The 21,033-nt window shown below is 39.6% G+C and overlaps 1 protein-coding gene across 2 annotated transcripts in view; it reads right to left on the reverse strand.

Annotated features, from left to right (window-relative positions):
* Nucleotides 1-4,164: 4,164 nt before the first annotated feature.
* Nucleotides 4,165-21,033, reverse strand: part of slc24a4b (solute carrier family 24 member 4b) — a 40,723-nt gene continuing 23,854 nt past the window's right edge. Inside the window, exons 9-17 of one of the 2 annotated variants that reach the window (XM_046061049.1) lie at nt 18,336-18,389; nt 16,177-16,271; nt 12,965-13,134; nt 12,529-12,664; nt 11,735-11,901; nt 9,921-10,035; nt 9,203-9,315; nt 8,993-9,058; nt 4,165-7,423 (exon numbers count right to left, since the gene is read on the reverse strand). In XM_046061049.1, coding sequence (XP_045917005.1) covers nt 7,274-7,423; nt 8,993-9,058; nt 9,203-9,315; nt 9,921-10,035; nt 11,735-11,901; nt 12,529-12,664; nt 12,965-13,134; nt 16,177-16,271; nt 18,336-18,389 — 1,066 coding nt within the window. In that variant the 3' untranslated portion in view covers nt 4,165-7,273. Of the gene's footprint in view, nt 7,424-8,992; nt 9,059-9,202; nt 9,316-9,920; nt 10,036-11,734; nt 11,902-12,528; nt 12,671-12,964; nt 13,135-16,176; nt 16,272-18,335; nt 18,390-21,033 lie in introns of both variants that reach the window. The other variant, XM_046061048.1, reaches the window with a different exon arrangement.

The raw sequence follows: 21,033 nt of genomic DNA on the forward strand, positions 1-21,033 counted from the left end.
CTCCATTGCACACTTCCAGCTTCACCAGGGCTGACTACATCTCATATTCATACATACATAGATAAGAAGGTATTGTGTTCTTCATGAACTGTACACCGTGTGCCGAATGGATTAATCACTGAGCCACAACGCACAGGGGAACAGACTGTGGGAGCTGTCATAAACAGATGCATAAATGAAAGTTGAGCAAGCATTGCAGTCATGCAGTTGTGAAAACAGCTGGCTGTCCTCTGAGTTTATGGCTTGATTTCTGTGCTGTTTTAAAAGGGGCTTTATTGTTGGCTGGGTTGCTAAAAAAAGACCCAAAACAGTCAGTGACCACAGGTTACGGCTCTGATAATGTCACTGTCCTCATCATCATTCAGTTTATTTTAATTTGATCTCGTTTTAAAGTTTGCAGATGATTTAAATACCAGGGAAAGGTCACATGGTGGTAATTGAGTATATGATAGCATTGTACCACTTAAGGATTGTGGACTGTTAGCTTAGAGACTCAATGGACTTAATGGACTCGGCCAGTAGATTTTGTGTTTTGACTGCTGAATAAAAAAGGTGAGCCACATATTTAAAAAGAGTTTCTGGGTGTTGATGCAAAAAACACCACTAAAAAGAAGCAAGTGTTGAGATAAGTTCCCAAAATTGCCTTTAAAATTTTGCTGATGCGCAGTTATTGTTCATGTGTTAAATTGTTTCTATTTGAATGCTGTACAGTGCTTTGGAAAACATCATGAACTAGAGGGTTAGTTCACTACAATCAAACAGAAAAACAAAGTTCACTTCTCTTCCAGATGACCTACCTAATTCAGTATCCCATTATAATAATACAAACAACAAAAACACCACATAATCCCACAACATGCTGTCCTGATGCATAAAATTTGTATTGTGAATCACTCATTGAAATGGTTTTGTCATTTAAAATGGTGTTTTTTTGACGCAGGCTTTTGGAAGGACACCCCCATGGGGGCTGCAAGATAAATCTGAGAGCTCTTGGGTAAACAGAAAGCAGAAAAAGATATGTTACGGCTAGATTTAGCATAGCTTAGAATAATGTGTAGTTTTCAGACTTTTTTTCAAATAATTTATTCGGGAATTACTGGATTAATTTTACATTTACTCATTTGGCAGATGCTTTTATCGAAAGCAACTTACATTTGAGGAACAAAATATAAGCATCAACAAAGCATCAATATAGCAAGACATCTACAAGTGACAATAGATACTTGTAAGAGCTAATAGCACGTATGGCATCAATGGGGTAAATACCTAGGGAAAGAAGTAAAAGGTAAAAAACAATAGTGACATTTTACATCTGAAGGTACCTAAAACAAACAAAACAGTCTGAGGAGGAACTGACCAACACCCAGTGACATTTGCAATCTGTGATAAAGGGTGGTAAGTGCTTTATTTTTAAGAAGGAACAAGACATGAAAGGACTGAGATCCACTGCTTTAACAAACACTACTTCCTGGGAGATAGATTACACCAAAATCCAAATTACTTTCTGTCAACATTTTTTATCAAAACTATTTTTTAGTAAAAAGTAGTTCCAGTGAAAACTATTCATGGTGAAGTCTCTGGATTATCTTTCATAACCAGGATATTGTTTCTGGAAAGAGATGATGCTGTTGAATGTTTTTATGTTTTTTTTTTCTTTGCTGTGAGCACCACAACAATTTCCCACTGGAGGCAGAGCTCTCAGAGACAATATCTCAAAACCAAAACTATCTGCATGGACAAATAACAGTGAGCAACAGTGAGTAACAGTGTAATATGGGTGATCTAACACTTCAAACAAAAATGATGCAGAGTTTACCAGCTAATGTCAGTATGCTACAGAGGAAGCCAAACCAGCCCAGTAGTTATGGACACAGGGGCGACACATAACGCTGTGTATTCAGTAGCTCATGAAGCCCTTTTGAGGGACTGCAGCAACCCAGTTTGCTTACCATCCATCACTGCAGCACAACAATTTACCCAAACAGCAGAGCGGAGTCAAAAATACTGGCAAGGCACAAACAAGGAGAGAAAATGTCCCCAAACTGTAACTGCGGAGGCGGTAGGGTGAACAGATAAACAACTTTTCAAAAGCAGGATTACGGTGCTGTATAAGTCGAGACCAGGACGCGTGGGCCTTGTCTCTAAATGTGGCACAACAAATGGTGTAGGGGAGCTAAGCCGCCGTTCACGGAGACACGCAGTAGCTGCCCAAACAGGCTTGTTAGGGGGAAGAGAGGGAACTCGTCAGTGCACAAGATCACGGCTGACAGAGAAGCTTGTTAACTGCAGCACGGTAGCCAAAAGGGTGGCTCATTAGGGAGGAGCACCAGTAGCCTGCACAGGCCATGCTGGTCTCACCAGATGGCTGCCTGTCTGCTGGTTGATGAAGGCCATAGACATCTTTAACAAATGATGTGCAGTAGCCAATGTTTTTTTTGTTTTGTTTTTTTGTTCAGGAAATCATATAGAAAGCATTCATTCCAGTCACAGTTTGATATTTGACTGCCTGAGTCTTATTCACTTGGGTAAAGGAGCTCAATTTTCATTTCCTCCTGAGCTATTACAAAGTTGGTCTATGACACTATGACTCCTGTTGCAACATTGCCACCTACTGGTGCCAATAACTAAAAGTCAAGATTGATGGAGGCAAGATGAAATCAAACCATGAATTTTCCCTATCACTTGCCCCTCAATGGACTCTTCACATGTTGTGAGCCGTCACTATAAATAACAAATTGTTTGCAATCACCCTGTCTGGCTGAGTACAGGGCACTTCAGCTTGATTATCGCACAAGACAAGTTTCCGGTAAGGACCAATAAATCATTATTCTTCATTCACATGCAATTGCAGCAATGTCTGAATCATAAGTGGGAGTCATTTAGATCTTTTCAGGGTTGCTTCAACTGATAGCAGATGATTTATTTGCTACCTAATCTCACACATATCTCTAAAATTAGTGAAGAGTATTGTTGCATGGTATTACTTTGAGTGTTGACTGAATTTATGCACAGCTGACTTGATTGGAAAATGCTGGAACTTTAATTAAAAATCAGTAAATTTTTTAGTGAATAAAAGCATGGCCAGCAGCATTTAAAAAAGGATGAGATGGCTAGAATATATCATTTTTTGAGGGGGCATAAACTACTATTCTTAAAAAGTGCTTTAATCACTGCTGGCGCAACAGAGTAGCCATGAGGAGTACATTAAAATCATTAACTTTACCTTAAGGGTCATTTCACCAAGAAAGATATCTCACACATCTTAAACTGCTCATATCAACTGTGAAAGCTGCACCGTGTCATTTTGGTTTAAGGAAAGAAAAAAAAAAACTGAGTCAGCAAGTCTGAAATTTTCCTCCAGTTTTGTCAGTTCTTGTTAATTAAATCCTACAGTAATGAAGTAGAATAAACAACAGAAGAGACCATTTTAGTAGAGATAACAAGTTATGTATACCTTCGGAAAAATAGCATTTTAAGCAATACATTAATTAAATGAGTGGGAAACAATCATTACCAATAGAACTATTTCAAAATACTCCCATTACAAGTAAAAAGATGTGCTTAAAATCCAACTCAAGAGAGCCACTCCATCAATTTTACACATGTTAAATTTATTGGTCATGTGGAGTAGGCTACTACACAGCCTTTCAAGACAGTTGTATGACAATTGTACTAGGTGTTTCTGGAAAGACTTAAGGTTTGAAGTTACATTATGGGAAGTGGATCCAGTGTTTAAGCTCGACTCATACTAAGGTATCATGGCCCCCGCTGCTTCTATTTTGACCATTCCTTTCATAATCTGTCATAAGCCCCACCTACCCCCAAATGTACAGAACTGTACTATTAAATTGCTGGAGAACCCATTTAAGTATGCAAGTATTACTAGCAGAATGTACAAAAAAAAAAAAAAAAAAAAAAAAACCCTACTCCTTTAGAAAAAGCTATATTTTTTGCCAATGTAAGATCTTAATCTCAGTAATTGAGTATACAGTACTCCCACCCTTGGGAACCTACCCAAACTATGGAGTAAAAGAGCCCATCTAATCTTTTTAAAACATCGGTACATGCTGTGAAAAACAAAACAGCACAAGCAACAGATACATGTACAAATGGCTTCATTTAATTTATGCATTTCACAAACAATCCAAGAACTTGAGACAAATGTACAGGAATTATTTTGCCATTTTATTTTTTTTTTTCTTCACATTATTGCTTTACAGTAAAATGCATTGATTGGATATGTCCAGTATAGCAAGACAATACATTCATATAAGTTATACATATGTCCTCAGTAATGTTATAGTAACTAACTTTACATTAAATATATTTTTTGATCATTTATTATTCTTGACAAACAACTCCCACGTCACATTGAGCTCACAGTGCATCAGGTCGCATTCAATCAGGAAATACATACCAGTCTTCTCGTGATCAATTGCCATTTCTAATGTGTTTTCTCTAAATGTGTGCGCTTAGTTTGTACACAGGATTTCCATTCAATCTGGATTTATGCAGAGCTACGACAAGTATGGTATCTGAATACTTATTTTTTCTCCCCCTCATTCAAAAAGTGACTTGGTAACAAAGATGCGAGTCAGACAACCGGTAAGAACACATACTGTGTCAAGATGAGGACAGAAATGGGATCACCATTTCTCTCCCCCCCTGCCGTGATGTTACCACTCAAACCTGGAAACCGGGACGTGACCACACAGAGCAACAACAAAAAGTACCACTGCACATTCTGAATCAACTCAAGTGCAGTACAGACGTGCCTTCCTCACAAAAAGCATCAAAAAATTCTGTCCTGTATGTACAGAAGACCCACTAAAAAGGTTGAAGGGGTTGTGTACAAGGATGTCAGTGGGTGTATGGAGGAGTCTGTAGGCCCTGTGTGGTCACCTCCATCCAGTTAAAGCAGCCAATCGAACCGTGATAGAGTAGCAGCTTAAGGGGGTCCAATTTTTTTTTTATTTTTTTTTATTTAAAGTTCCTTAAAGTCTGCTCTCATCCAGTTCCTTTGAAAATGTCCCGAGGGCGGTGGAGTAAAGCCATCCATTTATCTATGCATTTCCTGCTGCCCCTCTGCTCCTTCAGCTGGGGTTGGTGGAGAGGTAATGCCCGTGTGCAAGAGTAGACAACAGTGGAGAAAGAGGGAAAAGGAGGAGAGAGAGTGTGTAGGAGGGGAAATCAGACTTCCCTCAAAAGCCACAGTTCCAGAAACGTCCATCCTTTGGGCTGCGTTCCTGTCACAAACGCACACCTGTGAGCTCACACATCAAGCACTAGTAGACAAACCAACGTCACATCTCCACGGGATCCCCCGTCTTTATATGGCAACCTTGCAGGGGCCTTCTGTCACATAGAATTCTTTAAACTGAGATTGCATATACAAGTGCCTGCTGCCAACAGTGCGGCAGAGGAATATTTTAAACACTTAAACACTCCCCACACACATTTCCGTTTTTAGTCTCTGCACCTCACTTGTGGACTCCTCCATAGGCATTTTTGCATGATGTCAAATGTCTGGATTGCAGTGTAGCTCGTAGCTGCCGATTTTTGTAAAGTGGGTCGGGCAGTTTCCATGGAGACGCCCATAAGCCCTCAGCCTTTTGCTGTGCTGGAGCTGCGTTTAGTGTCCCAGCATGCACTGCAGACAGAGGTGGGTGTGCTCATGGTGTTAGAGGTTCCAGTGTCTAGAGCCCGGTGTGAGAAACGTAGAGTGCGCCCATAAGGAGCGCACACACACACTGTTCTGTCACTCACACACATTCAGTCACATATAAACTGAAAAGACTCACGCACAGGAGGAAGCACTAGTTGATTCAGAATGAGAGGACAGCTGTTAAAGTGCAATATCTACACCAAATCAAGAAACCATCACTATTGCCACCTCCTGGAGTTGTCCGTCTTCTAGTTTCCCTGATAACCGATGGCTGTGGTTTGCACCCCTGCCCTGGGTAGAGGGGCTGCAGTACCCCCTACTGGTCAGAGGGTGTTATAGCAGACAGTGTTGAGAACAGTCTGGTTTCTTTGCATTTCCTAAACCACTACCTCCATTCTGCTGCTGTTTTAAGATGAGAACAGGTCACCAGATGATGGCAAAAAAAACAAACAACTTCCCACAGATCTGGAGCCAGTTTTGGTTTCCAAAGTTGTGCAGAGGGAAAACATGGGCAGACCCATCACTGAATGAAAATAACGCTGACGGGGAGTCGCCACCATCAGCTAGATCCCCCCTCTAAGTGGTCAAATCTCCTCACAGCACAAAGCAGGAAAAGCATTTCCATGTGCAATTTGTTTCAGTGAAAAACAGGCAATGTCCTATATTTGCAACAAGCTCTCCTCTGTATTTCTCTTCCGTTTTATTTTTAAAACCTTGTTTTGAAAAAATAAATACAAAAAAAAGTGTTTACAAGTTTACATTGTGCCGTGCTGCATATGCATAACACCCTCACAGTCATCTGATCTGACTGTGATACATCTTGACAAAGTGTCCTGACAAAATGTCTTCTTTTTTTAAGAAAACAAAGCAGATTTGATCAAGCAGTTGAGGGTTGAGAAGAACTGCGGAGGATGAGTGAAGAGAAGCGCTAACAGTATCTGCTCCCTGATGCCAAAGGCCATGCCAGGGGATTTGGGTCCATGCTGGAGGAGGGGAGCTGCCAAGGACAAAGCCCTCCTCCAGGGGGTCGAGAGGGAAAAAGGAGTGTACTATTCTCTTTGGGTGCTGGGGTAACTATAGTTCTTTTGGGAATCACTTCAAGGGAGAGTTCTCTCTACGTGGAGGGTTTTGGTTAGAGTCATTGATTTTTGTTTTTTTTGTTCTTCAGACTCTGGTTTGGTTTGTGAAAAGGCTTTGTAAATGGTGTGTGGAAATCTACAGTGTGGAAACAGACACCAAGAAACAGGGGCACTTATGATTCTGGAGGTCCCCGACATCTAAAAAGGCATGCTAGATGGGTAGAAAGTTAACAGGCGCCAAGAGAAAATAAGGATTTTACTGCAATAACAGGCAATGCCCGAAATAATGGGCATTAAGGACTGGCACTGTGTGACAAGAGGACAAATTAGAGACATAGAATAGAGTTCACTATTACAGCATGTACTGCCTCTTGAGGAAATGAGATTCATGATTTGGGACTAAAGAATTACAGAGAAAGCACAAGGCAGGAGGAAAAGGAAATCTGCAGATAGGCCCAGTGTTATTGAAAAGATTTTTGGGTTGGTAGGAATCGTTGAGGTTCTGATATCCGAGGCATGCTGCTGTGCTCTAGTCTTCCATGCACATGGGCAGGTTGACAAAGGTGAAGACGTTGTACTCGATCATGACGGAGAAGCAGAGGAAGATAGCGTACAAGATCAGGGCGTACAAGCCCAGCTTCACGTCCAGCTTCCATTTATTCAAGTGGATTCCCAGCACCTGCACATATACAAATACAGAGTGGTTTGTAACACTGAAAGGACTGAATATTGTATATCTTAACAGTACAGCCATTACACATTACATGCAAATCTCATCCTAAAACTGTAACCCACAAGAGGCATTTTGCCTCCTCCTTTGATCACTGATTACACTACAGAAGTGTGTCCATCATTCCTAGTATCTGTAGCTAGCACATGACTGATCTGAGTGTGTTTGAGACGGCGAGGTCGGAAAACAGACACATGTAGTGTTTGTTTCAAAAGGGTCCGACTGCCGCATCTCAGACTTCCTTCCTCTGACCTCTCTGACCAGCTATAGCAGAAGAAAATGACCACAGACATTAACTTACAAGATATTTAACAGTATATTATTATCAGTGGTGGACAGTAACTAAGTACATTTACTTAAGTACTGTACTTAACTACAAATCAGAGGTATTGGTACTAGAGTGTTTTCTTTTCATGCCACTTACTACCTGCTACTTCTACTCCACTACATCAGAGAGGGAAATATTGTACTTTTTACTTCACTACATTTCTCATCATAAAGCTTCAGTTACTAGTTACATTCTAAAGTAAGATGTTAAGATAAGATGTTGTAAACTACTCCCATTTATAAGTACAGCTAGTATATTGATTGACAGAAACTTAATTGTACAATACTTAAACGATCATCAAAATAGTTGCCAAACATTTCATGGGTTCATGGAAGTTTAAACTGACAAAACAAGCATTGCAAAGGCATCAGTTTGGACTCTGGGCAATTGTGATAACATTGCTCACTATTTTCAGAATTTTCACAATCAATTAATGGAGGAAATTATCAGCAGATTAATCCATAATGAAAATAATTAATTGCAGTTTGATACAATAGTTCAACCTCAACCAACTACAACAGTAAAATGCATAATTTACATTAATGCATGAGTAATAATATTCTAATGTTGTAATAGAAAAGATAGCCAACAGTCACAGGACATTTTTCTTTCTGCTTTGAGTACTTCTAATACTTTAAATTTTCATGATTATACTTACTTTTAATTAGCATTCAATGCAGTACTTTTACTTGTAAAAGTATTTTTACAGTGAGGTAACTGTACTTTTACTAAGTAAAGGATCTGAATACTTCATCCACCACTGATTAGAAATCGTATGGCATTTAAATTATGTAGTTAGTTCCTGTTTACACGTCATAAGTTTATTAGAACAGCATTTGTTGGAAAACTAGGCAACTAATGTGCCACCACAGGCTGTATGCAGTAAACTGCAAACTAACTTGCTAACCTCTATGGGAAATTACAGTAGTCAGCTAATATGCCAGAAAAGCAGTGGCAACCAGTAGTGCAGTAGTGCCCTTGCCATACTGAAGTCGAAACATACGTTTAAATTAGGCCTTGTACATCTAATATGGGTGAATGTTTAGCAGCTTGATTGCCAATTCCTCCCCTCAAATTTGTTCGTGAACAGATTTTGGCAGACTGCTAAGGTGAAATAAATGAAAGTTTACATAGCACGTTATCTTTCTGGAAGTGGTAAACATGTGTAGTGTAAACAAACTGTTGCCCACCGTGAGGGCTACCGAGCCCAGCAGAAGCACCACTGAGTACACCAGGCCCCGACTGTTAATCATCACCTGCAACACACAAGACAGAGAGAACAATTTATCTGCATTGGTCAATACCAGAGATAAGGAGGAGGATTTAAGTTGTTTCTTACACACAAAAATACAGAAATGATAAGATCTGAGTTTATTTGTAAAGAAAAACTAGCTCCTTACCTCCGATCCATAGCTGACACACATAGTCTGGATCGCCCAGGGAACACCAAGTCCCACTAGAATATCAAACACATTACTGCCAATAGTGTTGGACACAGCCATGTCTCCCAAACCTGCAATAAAACAAAATGAAGTTATTAAAAAAGCAACTATAACTTTAAACAAAGGATAGAGTTTTTCCATATAGACCATCTTGTCAAATAAACCACTTTATTTCTGACTAAAGATGAATACTTTGCTGTTATGTAGTTTCTAATCTTATATAGCTCAGAAGGCAGTGACGCAGGGCTACACTGTAATGTCAACAAACAGCTCTGCACTATTTTATCTTGTTGTATTCTGTACTTGCTAAACTCTTTTCTATGCAGTTAGGAGACAAACATCTGCACACTAGTCTGTTAGTGTGTTAGTAAGTGCACCCATTTGTAGATCTGGATGTCAGTAAGATTTGATCAATTATAGCTAAACTACCGATTATAGCTAAAGGTATACCACAAATGCATCTATATTTGATGTGTCTCTTTATTCCAATGACTCACCCAACTAACCAATAGGGATTGTCAAAGTCTGATATAATCTAATTATAAAAAAATAAAAAAAAGGATGTTTCTTTGTACTAGTGGTATCAAATTTGTACCACATAGCTGCAACATCCACGTGTATATAATAAATCCACAAAACTGCTCAATCCAAAAATGTTTCAGAGGGAAATGTGTACCTTGCCGAGCCACAATGAGACTGGCTATGCAGTCTGGGACACTGGTGCCTGCTGCCAGAAAAGTGATGCCCATGATGACATCAGGGATTCCCAGAGTGTACCCAATTATAGTTACCTGAGAGAAATGTACAGTGTCAGAGCTCAAATAAAATTATTTTGTCAGTGATAATCATGATGATTTTCCAGGCTAAACCAGAAACGCTTCAGGGGGAGTTGGAATTTTGGTTATTGATCATTTTACAATAAACGTGATGGATGAAACCCATGGATGGTGTAATAGGAGCACGCTTGGAACACCAGTTACAGTATAGTCTAGTTATTTTTTTCCCCCAGCTATTTATGTCCAGAGGGATCTACAAGAGTAGGGTTAAAGACTATTGATAAATTATATATGGCGCATTGATGACATTTCCTCTCGACTGGTAATAGACCAAGCATAAACAGTCATGAGGAAATGAATCGCTCCTTGAATTTCTCAGGGATAAGTGCTGGGTCTTAAATGGCAGATTAAATACAGTTATACATCTATAACATCAAGAGGAAAAGCGCTTGTGGATTATTTAATAACGCCCATGGTTGTCTGGACACTTTCATGGACTTTAAGGCGATCACCTCACCTTAGCTTTTAGACAACACCACTGCTTGTATTGACCTTATCAGATCGAGATGCAGGTTACAGGATCATTCCGTTAATGCTGACATTTAAAGTTAATGTTACAATGATGGATTCTTCTGAAGTAATACTGTGGTCATTCTGGAACTTTAGTAAACTCAAAGGCTGTATACATTTTTATGTACATTTATGTAAAGAGATGAATACATGCCAACCCACAAAAACTGAGAAATTGCAATAATTTGTCTTCTAATGTAAGCTTTTGAGGTTTGAATAGTATCTTGCCAAAAATAAAGTCCATACCAAACAAAAGATAGGCCGCACAGTTGCACAGCTGAGAGCTAGCAATTCAAATATATTCAGGAGGAATATATTATATCCCTTTTATGATTTAGTTATTCTGCAATCACTTTACTGCTAACCAGGTTAACCACTGTGTTAGCTGTCTGAGGCTGTGTTGCTAATGCAACTTATGTATATTACCCTTTACTTTTACTCTTGTGAACCATTTGTTTACTAGATTAATTACTGTTACGTACAACCTATACCAGGACTTAAATACTTGTTTTACTGGTGATAGTTTGGTGGCATGAGGGACAACAATGTGACAAATTTAATAGCAAGTCTATATTTTTGTAAATACAGCTTCCATGTTACTGTACCAGTTATTTTACAGTAATTTTTTCAATGTCTAATCACTAGCATTAAATTTATTGTTTTCACAGTTTCACAATTGCTTCAGGTGAAAACTTCAGTAAAGGATGAATACAGGAGTTGGCCTTATTGAAGTTTGTATTTACATTGCAGCAGGGATGTGCACCTACAGTACATGCATAGTGTGGGCAAAAGACATTTACAGTGACTTAAGATCCAGTGCCAGAAAATAATGCCCCCACAATTATCTAGAGAGCTTGATGAAGACTTCAAATTGCTTGTTTTGTGTAACAAACACTTCAAAACTCAAAGATATTCAATTTACAGTTATATAAAAAGCCACAAACCACATAACATACATAAACCATAAATCTTCGTTTTTGATAAGCTGGAAACAGACTGATTAATAATTCAAGTAATTTTTCAAGCACAAATGCCAATTATATACATAATTCATTTTATGTTGACTAGACTCAATTAAAAACTTAAAGTTGTCCTGGTAAATGACTCACTGAGTTTTTGCACTCCACGTAAACTCTGCACTCACCATCCAGACCATGAAGTAGGAGAAGACAGCAATCCAGACAGTGGACAGGATGAAGGAGAGCATGAAGAATTTCTCCCAGCGAGGCTTGGCACAGTTCGGGATGGTTAAGTACAGCAACAGGAGCAGAGGCCACGAAAGCAGCCACTTCACCTTGCTCCCCCAATTCCCTGCAGCAGAGACACATTAGCGCAGGAGAATGGCCACCTCTGGTCAACAGACATTGATCAAAACACATTTACAGTTTGCTTATTTTAAGTAAAGTGGAAAAATTGTTGAAGTACTGCCGTTTTCTTAAAATGTGCCACAGGTTTTATTGAATTACTGTCAACAAATGTTATCATGATCCAAGATGACCTGTAGCCTCTTTCTCATGTCAGCAGCGCTATGCAGACCACATTTCCCACAAGTCTTTACGTAAAAAAGAAAGTATAATAAAACATGGTTTCCCCTCACCAATGATGTGAATCAATTCTGTCCAGCAACTGGATCACTAATGCCACTCTCAGGCAGACATGTTCTCTGTCTATAAAAAGTGCCAACCACATGTGCACTTCCCGTACATTTTATTTATTTTATATTGAGCCACTGACTTATTTGAGCGAGGACATCAATAACTGAAAGCTATGTGTTGCTTATTTCAAGTCCTTAAGATAAGCAATACAGGAGAATGTAGCCTACAATTGATTTATAAATATCTGAAATGTCAAAGATGTGTCACTTTTACTCCTTAAAAAGTATCCATCAATGTATGCCAAATTACACACGTTCACCAAGTAAATGCACGAATCACAAACTTGGAAGACGAAACGGTGAGATGGTGTCGTTTTCCTCCGCCTCGGTGGGTTTGTCCTCTGGCACATTTCCATTCTCGATCTCAACCTTCCCGTCGATCACTTGCGTCTCCACTCCATTCGCAGCTTGGACCAACTTCTGGCGCTTTCAGAAAAAAGAAACTAAGTCAAAGAGCAGAGGGGCAGACACGCTGCTACGTTGACTGCTGCACTACCGCCAAGTGTTCTATATATTGTTTCTGCAGTCATGAATGAAAAACAGAAATGCATGTATACTGTGTGAGTGAGATATGGAACTTCTTGGAGTTTAGTTATTGTCAGCTTTGTACTTGACATTAGTTTCAGACACTCCACTGAAAATAGTATACACTCAAAGGAAACTCTTAACAGAGCAGCAGCAGCTAAATCCTCCCATTGGAGCAACAACGCCCAGCTGTACCTCTGTAATGATGAGGCGACTGGCCATGCGCAGACGGGTCTTGGGTCCAAAATGGCTGGTGACCATGACACGGAGGCCAGCTTCTGGAAACCTGAACTTTGAAGGGCTGGCGTTAATGATCTCGTCCACCATCACCACTGACCCACGGCTATAAGTCTTGTTGGGTTTGACTGAGGGGTGGAGGGATATGAAATAAATATGGAAAAAAAATAATTTAAACACATCAACGTACCAGATCAGATAGAACAGTCGCATTTATTTCTATATATTTTATTTGTTTCATTTGAGGTCATGTACTGATCCTGTCCTGACAGCGAGAAAGTTAAGTTTATTAATTAGCAATTTATGTAAAAAGTTAAGACTACACTAAACAGGGTTGATTTTTAAGACGGGCATAGTCATTGAGTTATGCTCTGTTCTATAAACGTCACTTTTTAGTCTATAGCGCTACATTGTCTCAGGCCAAGTTACTAAGGAATATTAATGGACGCTAAACCAGAGCCATTTTGTCACCATGTCAGAGTTAAAGCTGCACCAGGCAAGAATTTATGTCAACATACACCACACCCATTACCCTAAATCACAGCGTGGGCTCAGTGTGGACCGTTCAATGCCTACACAAATCAAAACTTCAGAGCAAAAACTGGCCCTAAACACAAACGTGAATTTTTTGTCTAGACAAGTACAGGCTCTGAAAATCATTCTTCACTCCACTCCTTCATATTCTTCTATGTGACCTGGAAATTGATGTTTGTGACGAGGAAACAGACGAGGAAAGTGATTCCTGGTAGTATTGTTTGATAGAAGACACACAAGTGTTGTCTTTCCATGAAACAAATAAGGGATCATCATATGTAGGTTTGGGCCATTTTAATTCCACTCTCCCATAAACTAGTGTGTTCAATCAAATTTGCTGCACATGGGCCAACTGAGTTGTCACTGTTCTATAAAAACAATGCATCTCCAAAACATCAACTTTTCATGAGTGAGTTTGTTGTGACAATGCACTTTTCAGACAATCTAAGGTGTTTTTAAGATGTAAATGTCTCAATCCATAAAACAAAAAATTAGAGATACATGGTTTTTACAGGACAGTGGCTATGTGAAAAAGACTCACCTGTGAACACATGTTAAGACTACACACACACACACACACACACACACACACACTATACCGTGCTTGGCTAGAAGTGTTCTTTTGTGCTTGAGTGAAATTCAGTTATGGTGGGACCAATAAAATAAAAAATCTTATGGTTTTGATTAAGTAGCAGATTAACCGTCTCAAATGATTTCTTATATTACTCCATTTTCATGGCATGGAGGAAAAGATGAGGGTTAAGCCTTCAGGGAATCACCCCTGGACTCCCTTTGGTATAAAACATCACACACCAGCTGGGTTTACAAGAGTGTGTTGTGTGCCGTTACTGACATCACATGATTTCTGGGCACTAAACTTCAAATAGCTCTCCCAAATTGCCTGGCGCAGCTTTGAAGTTTGCCTACCGGTAGTGAATATTTATGGGTCCACCAAGATTGATTTCAAAATCTGCGACATGACAGACATAACCTCTGGTGTCCGACAATCTCAAACTGCTGTGCAGGTGGGCTGACATATTAAACACTTTAGACAATTTGTACTCTGATAATACATATTTTTAAATGTTTTATTGGCATCCAGAACACGTCATTTGCTCTATGCTCAGCTATAAGATGCAGTGTTTGGGGAATAAAAAAGTTCTACAGTACACTTATTAGTTTAGCTCAGCCTTAATTTGACTTATTATGCATGCAAGAATGCACATAAATTAACTGTATAAACAGAGCCGGCATAAACATTTCCTCTTGTGAAATTCATTACCACTTCAGGAGTGAGTGGGTCTCCGCCCCAGAGACCGGCAGAGGGAAAGTAGTATGCAAGCAGAAAGAATTGGCACACAGCAGCACAACACTGTTGACAATAAGCAAGAGTAAGTTTAGTAAGGCTAAACAGACAGGCGGAATGTGGACACTAATGCAGCCAAAGTGGGAAGGGTTAAATCTCTGAGGGGTTAAATGTTACTGATTAGACACTTCTGAAAGGTCAAAGGCAGGAAAGGAAGAAGTGGAGGACTGTGGCTACGATGAACTATCAGCCAAACATTACATTAAAGATATTATTTAGAAATGGATTTTTTTTTTCCCCCCCTGATGTTTTTAAAAAGTTTGGAACCCAAGACAACAAAGTCCCCTGACATTAAATTGCATTACCGAAGGAAGATTCAAGAATATATTCATTATGCTGTTCCCATTTTGAATAAGAACATTTGATTTTGTGCCCCCCCCCCACCGTCTGCTCAGATAAACTTCAGTTGCTTATCACCCAGAAAAGGACTTTGCGGGCAGGGAAAATGAATGGAGGAACATTTATAACTTTTAAAAATTACAAGCAAAAGAGAAGTCGAGACGGTCTCTTCAGGTAGTGCAATTCACTGAGGTCAAAGGACTGAAGTTTTCTTGGTCTGCATAATCATATTTGAAGGAATAGTTTAACATTTTTGGTTAATGTGTTCATTTTCTTTCTTGCTGAGAATTTAGAAGAGCCATACCACACTCATGTCCGTACGGTAAATATAAAACGCTACATACAGCAACCGGTTAGCATAGCTTCGAGACAGGAAACTGGGAGAAACAGCCACCCCCGCTCTCTACAAAAGAAAACAAATTTGTCTACCAGTTCACTAATTAATTCACTGGTTAATTCATACAAAAATTGAAGTTTAAAAACAGCAACTTGTTAAAATTGAAAAAAGCCAGGCTAGAAGGGGGCAACAGCTAAACTAGGGTAACCGGCTACTGACCGTAGCCTACATAGTGTGTGGCATCTACCTTCATCTGTGAGCAAGGAAGAAAGTTAACATATCTATAAAGATACATTTCAGCAGAATACAGTAGCAGCTGAAGCTATTCAAGTTAGTTCAGCAGAAATGAGCAAAAGTTAAAAGCCACAGTCTGTCTAAAAGAAGGAAACCACCACGGTCTTCCAGAGAATCAAATTGTCAAATACATTTCCACTTCATAGCCCAGGAGCCCCAATCTTATTCCATCATACACCATCTGATTAATTTCCTGGCAGAGAGTAGTCTTGGGTACCCAGCCTGTCTGATTAACCTTACCTGATGAGAGTAAAGGCGATGATGGGTCATCATCCCAAACATAGAGATAACTAGTATTACCGTCCTCCATCTCACTGCTGGCTGCAGCGTTACCATTGGCCACATTCTTCTTTGATCCCTTCCCCATGAAAAATCTCTGCATGCTGGTGTTGAATCTAGTAAATGGATGTAACATAATCCTTAAATTAGAGAATAGTGGTCAACTGATAGTTGTGGCTATGTGATGTGTAATTTTGAGTTGGCAACAAATTTACACTGTTACACAAGCTGTACACTCACAATTTTACATTGTAGAACAGTGTCATTTATCAGTGTTGTCGCATGAAAAGATATGATCAAATATTTACAAAATATGTGAGGGTTGTACTTACTTGAGAGATACTGTACATGGTTATCTTAGCCAGTAATGTGTCATTTTAGATGGATTTTTATTAATGAAAAAATACATTGTTATGCTGTAGATTTCAGAACATAACTGGTGTTTAAGGGAGAGTGGGGTACAGTTTGTCAGAAGAGACATTCAACTGCATTATTCTCTACACTATAATAGTATATATTTAACACTAGCCAGTAATGGTTTTAGATTAGATTTGCTGTCATTTAGGATGGGAGAAACGTGTTAACATTTAGAAGAAACAATGGGGCTCTAAAGTGACTTCCCCCCACCATCTTCCCAAAACTCACAAGGGCAGCACTAAAATTGTTACCACAGCAGCGACACTGACAAGACTGCCTGCATGTGTGCCTGAAGACATTTGTTTAACGGCCTTGTGAATGCAGGCATCGGCTGATGCCGATTAGGCCATGTCAAAATGCCAGATATCGGCTCACAAATAGCCTACTATCACTATTAAAGATACTAAAATAAATCAACCCTTTCTAGAATGAATTCACAGTTAATGTGCCTTACTTTCTGAAAACTAGCATCAACTTACACAATACAAAAAATATGGCCAAAAATATCCTGTTCTAAATTAGAATAGAAAAGGAAAGAAAAAGTCAAAGAAATGTCCCCAGAAGCCAATCATGACTTAAGTCCGACAACAAATGCTCATGACTTGAGATTCAAAAACATTACTGGGGATAATAAGTTATTTTTATTTACGTTCCAAATCGGCAAAAGCATGTGTGCTATTTCAGGAGGAGGAAAAAAAATCCCAGCCGAGCCCTAGAAGGGCACCTCAGAGCACTGATAGTGCTATATAAAACCCACTCTACTCAATTTTGACTGGAACAGCCCAAAATGTCAGTGGATATTTTGGGAGAGGGGAAACATATGACAGCATATCCTACAGTAAGCACTTCTTTCCTCCAAATGAGAAAGGAGAGGAGTGATCCGGTTAAGCCTGTGCTCTTAGCCACTGCAGAGGGACAAAGATTAAACTCTTATGGCAGGGAGAGAGCAAGCTGCTGCTGAGTGTAACACAGATTACCCAGCTGGACAGAGACAGCGGCGCAGGACGTAGTGGTTGGCATTATGCACTTTGGACTATAAAGACAGAAAAATGGCGTAATACAGTAGATGGAGTCTGAATTTTAAGCAAACATCTTCCTCATACAAGCTGAAATTCGACAGATACAGTAAAAGAGACGAGATTCCTGGGCCAGATTGTAACCCAAAGGTGTTACAATACATACCCCAGACAACTGAGTACTAAAAGACACCCTACTGAACCTTTTCTAATAATCTCAAAAAAAGGCTAAAATACAATAGATTCAAGTATGTTTCATTTGACAACAGTTCTATTAAGATATACATTTGAAATAAGGATTTTTATCTCATCTGTTGAAATTAAATCACTTAATGCCAGAAATGGTCAACTGGACGATTCTACATGTAGCATTTAAAAAAATATATAATAATAATCTACGTATCAATTATTTAAAATTAATACCAATTTTATCTTATATCTTTATATCTTGTATGATTGTCAAAGATCCACAACTGAGAATACATAAGTTTGTCCTAACAGCGTGAAACTGCATCATAATTGTACATAATTCATAAGGGGAGTGATCTTTCCACCAGAAGCCTCCTGAGCTGAATCTGCAGCCAACATCTGGGTAGTCGACATGATTGAGACACCCTTCCCCTCCAACTGGAAACCCACTCATCTCTCATCTGAAACTACTGAGTGCACAGTTGGTCATACTCAGCCCACAGGTATTATTTAGTGTGCAGGAGTTTAAGCATTCCCCCCCAAATGTGCAGAACTTACTTCATGACAAGGATGTATCCAGCATACATGACCACCAGCACTAAACTCTCCCACCTGAAAGAGGAAAAATACAAGATGAGAGATGAAATGAAGATCAATTCAGGTTATCACACACACACACACACACACCATAATACATAGAATATCCAGAAACATTTAGCTTATGAACATTTCCAGGTCTTATCTTCCTGCTGAAACCACTATTGGGTAGTCAGGAGATTGAAATCAGTTAAGTTAGATAAGAAACAATTTCAGGATAATAATTTGTAGCGCAACAGTAGCACAAGTGGTGTAGAGTGGTAAAACCAGCAACTTAAACAGTAATGATAGTTACAGTAATCTCTCTAATAAAGAAAGGAATCTCAGTGTGTGTCTGAAGTCGATTGGATGAACGGTTCCTATAAAAATACAAACGTGGCTGATACAAGGGAATGCAGTGTCGCAGTAAAGCATGTGCTTGAGTATGTGCGTCCCGGCAATTTGTCCACATCCATCAAACTATGGACGCTTATCCAAAGAAGGTTAAAGTCAAGGGCAACTGGACTTGGTTGAAGATTCTAGAAGACGTTTCGTTCCTCAAACTGAAGAAGTCCTTTGGATGTTGAGAACTGAAGAAGTCCTTTGGATGAGGAACGAAACGTCTTCTAGAATCTTCAACCAAGTCCAGTTGCCCTTGACTTCTTCGTAACCTTCGTTGGATAACTATGACCTGGATGACTGAGAATCTTCACAGACAACTATGGATGCTATTATTTTCATTTCCCCAGCATCTTCAGGCAAAAGAAATTCCTGCACTTCTCATTCAGGGGAATCCAATCTCATGTAACCTAATGGCTATTTCAGAGGCGTGTTAAGCAAATCACATACTGTTTTGAATGTTTTTCAGAACTTTTCAGATTAAAAGCTCTCAATTCAACTCAAAATAAAGCATTGCTGCAAAAAACTCTTGCGCTTTTATTTTGAAGGCACAATCACTTAAAGAGGTGGTATACTTTTTGGCTTTTTCCCTCTCCTTTATTGAGTTATTTCTTTTTTGTGCATGTAACAGGTTTGCAAAGTGAAAAAGCCCAAAGTTCAGCCCAAAGGGAGTTCCCATCTCCCACAGAAAGCACTGCTCTGACCTGCTTGAAAAACAGCTCGTTTGTAGTCCTTCACTTCCATTACTTGTGACGTCACAATGAAAATGCGTCATAAAGCTTGCCAAGCGGCTAGTAGGGTCAGGCACGCTCTCAAACCAAGCTAGTCTGCGCGGAGGCCCTTTGGCTCGACTCGCCTTTGTTTGGTTTTCCTCTGTAGAAATGTTGCACCTGTACTTTTTTTGGTATCACTTCACCTCGGTTGAGGTTCCAAGCGAGCTGAGGGATACTAAAATTTAACGTGAAAACACGACAGACTGCTGATTGGTCAGGGAGAATATTCACTATTCACTGCATCATCATTGCGTGCACCAGACAGAGGCCAGCAACAGAAAGTTTATTTTACAGTTTTCATATGTAATTTCATCACTAAATCCCCTTCTGAGAAGTTTTGAGGTGAGAAATGAGCTGTGTACATTTCGAATATTGACAGTTTTACGAGAAGTGATGGCGGAACAAAAATGTACTTGAATATTTTCGGAGTTGAGGAGCTCCGCAAGTGGCTGGGGGGGGATGCCTGTGCCAACCCGCAGGAGGAGCGTGTGAGGCCGGCCAGCCGCCCGCTCACAGAGCCCTCTGCTCCCGCCGTCACACAGACCGCTGCAGCAACAACGGCAGAGGAAAACACAGCTGGAAGGTTTTCATACCGCTTATCTGTCTTTACATTCTGAGAACATAACGTCGCGGCTGTTGTGTGTGGCGTCGCTATGACAAGCTAACGTTACGTACCATCTCTGGGTACTTCACTTAACAACTGCCTTTGTGAAGTTAAAAAATGGATGTCAAATAATTTCCTCCAGCTGAACTCAGACAAAACAGAAATCCTGGTCATTGGGTCTCAGCAGATGGCAAATCAAATACTGCCATCTGCTGGTTCCCTAGTAAATCACATTAAGCCTGTGGCAAAGAACCTTGGTGTTTGGTTTGATAGTAATTTAAATTTCGAGCAGCACACCACAAAGCTTGTTCAATCATGTTTTTATCAACTTAGAAATTTGAAAAATTTGATCTATGTTAACTTTTAAGGACACCGAGACCATTTTACACGCCTTCATCTCATCACGCCTGGATTATTGCAACAGCCTTTTCACCTGTTTAACCCAAAAATCTATTGATCGACTCCAGACTGTCCAGAACTCAGCTGCCAGGCTTTTAACCAGAACAAAGAAATATGACCACATTACTCCTATTTTAGCTTCATTACACTGTGTCCCAGTATGTTTTAGAATTGACTTTAAAATTCTGTTGATCACTTTTAAAGCTCTTCATGGTCTCTCGCCTTGTTATATTTCTGACCTTTTAGTCCCATACGCACCAGCACGTACCTTGAGATCCTCGGGCAGAGGTCTGTTGTCTGTTCCAGAGTCTCGACTGAAAACTAAAGGGGACAGAGCGTTTGCTGTCAGGGCCCCGAGGCTCTGGAACAGCCTGCCCGAGGAAATCAGGTCGGCTGAGTCAGTGAACTCTTATAAGTCCCTTCTTAAAACATACTTTTATAGGAGAGCTTTTCCCGATCTTATTTGACTTATCTTATTTTATCCCTTTTATTTTATTGTATTTTA

The sequence above is a fragment of the Micropterus dolomieu genome, linkage group LG10, assembly GCF_021292245.1.
Source record: "Micropterus dolomieu isolate WLL.071019.BEF.003 ecotype Adirondacks linkage group LG10, ASM2129224v1, whole genome shotgun sequence".
NCBI lineage: Eukaryota > Metazoa > Chordata > Actinopteri > Centrarchiformes > Centrarchidae > Micropterus > Micropterus dolomieu.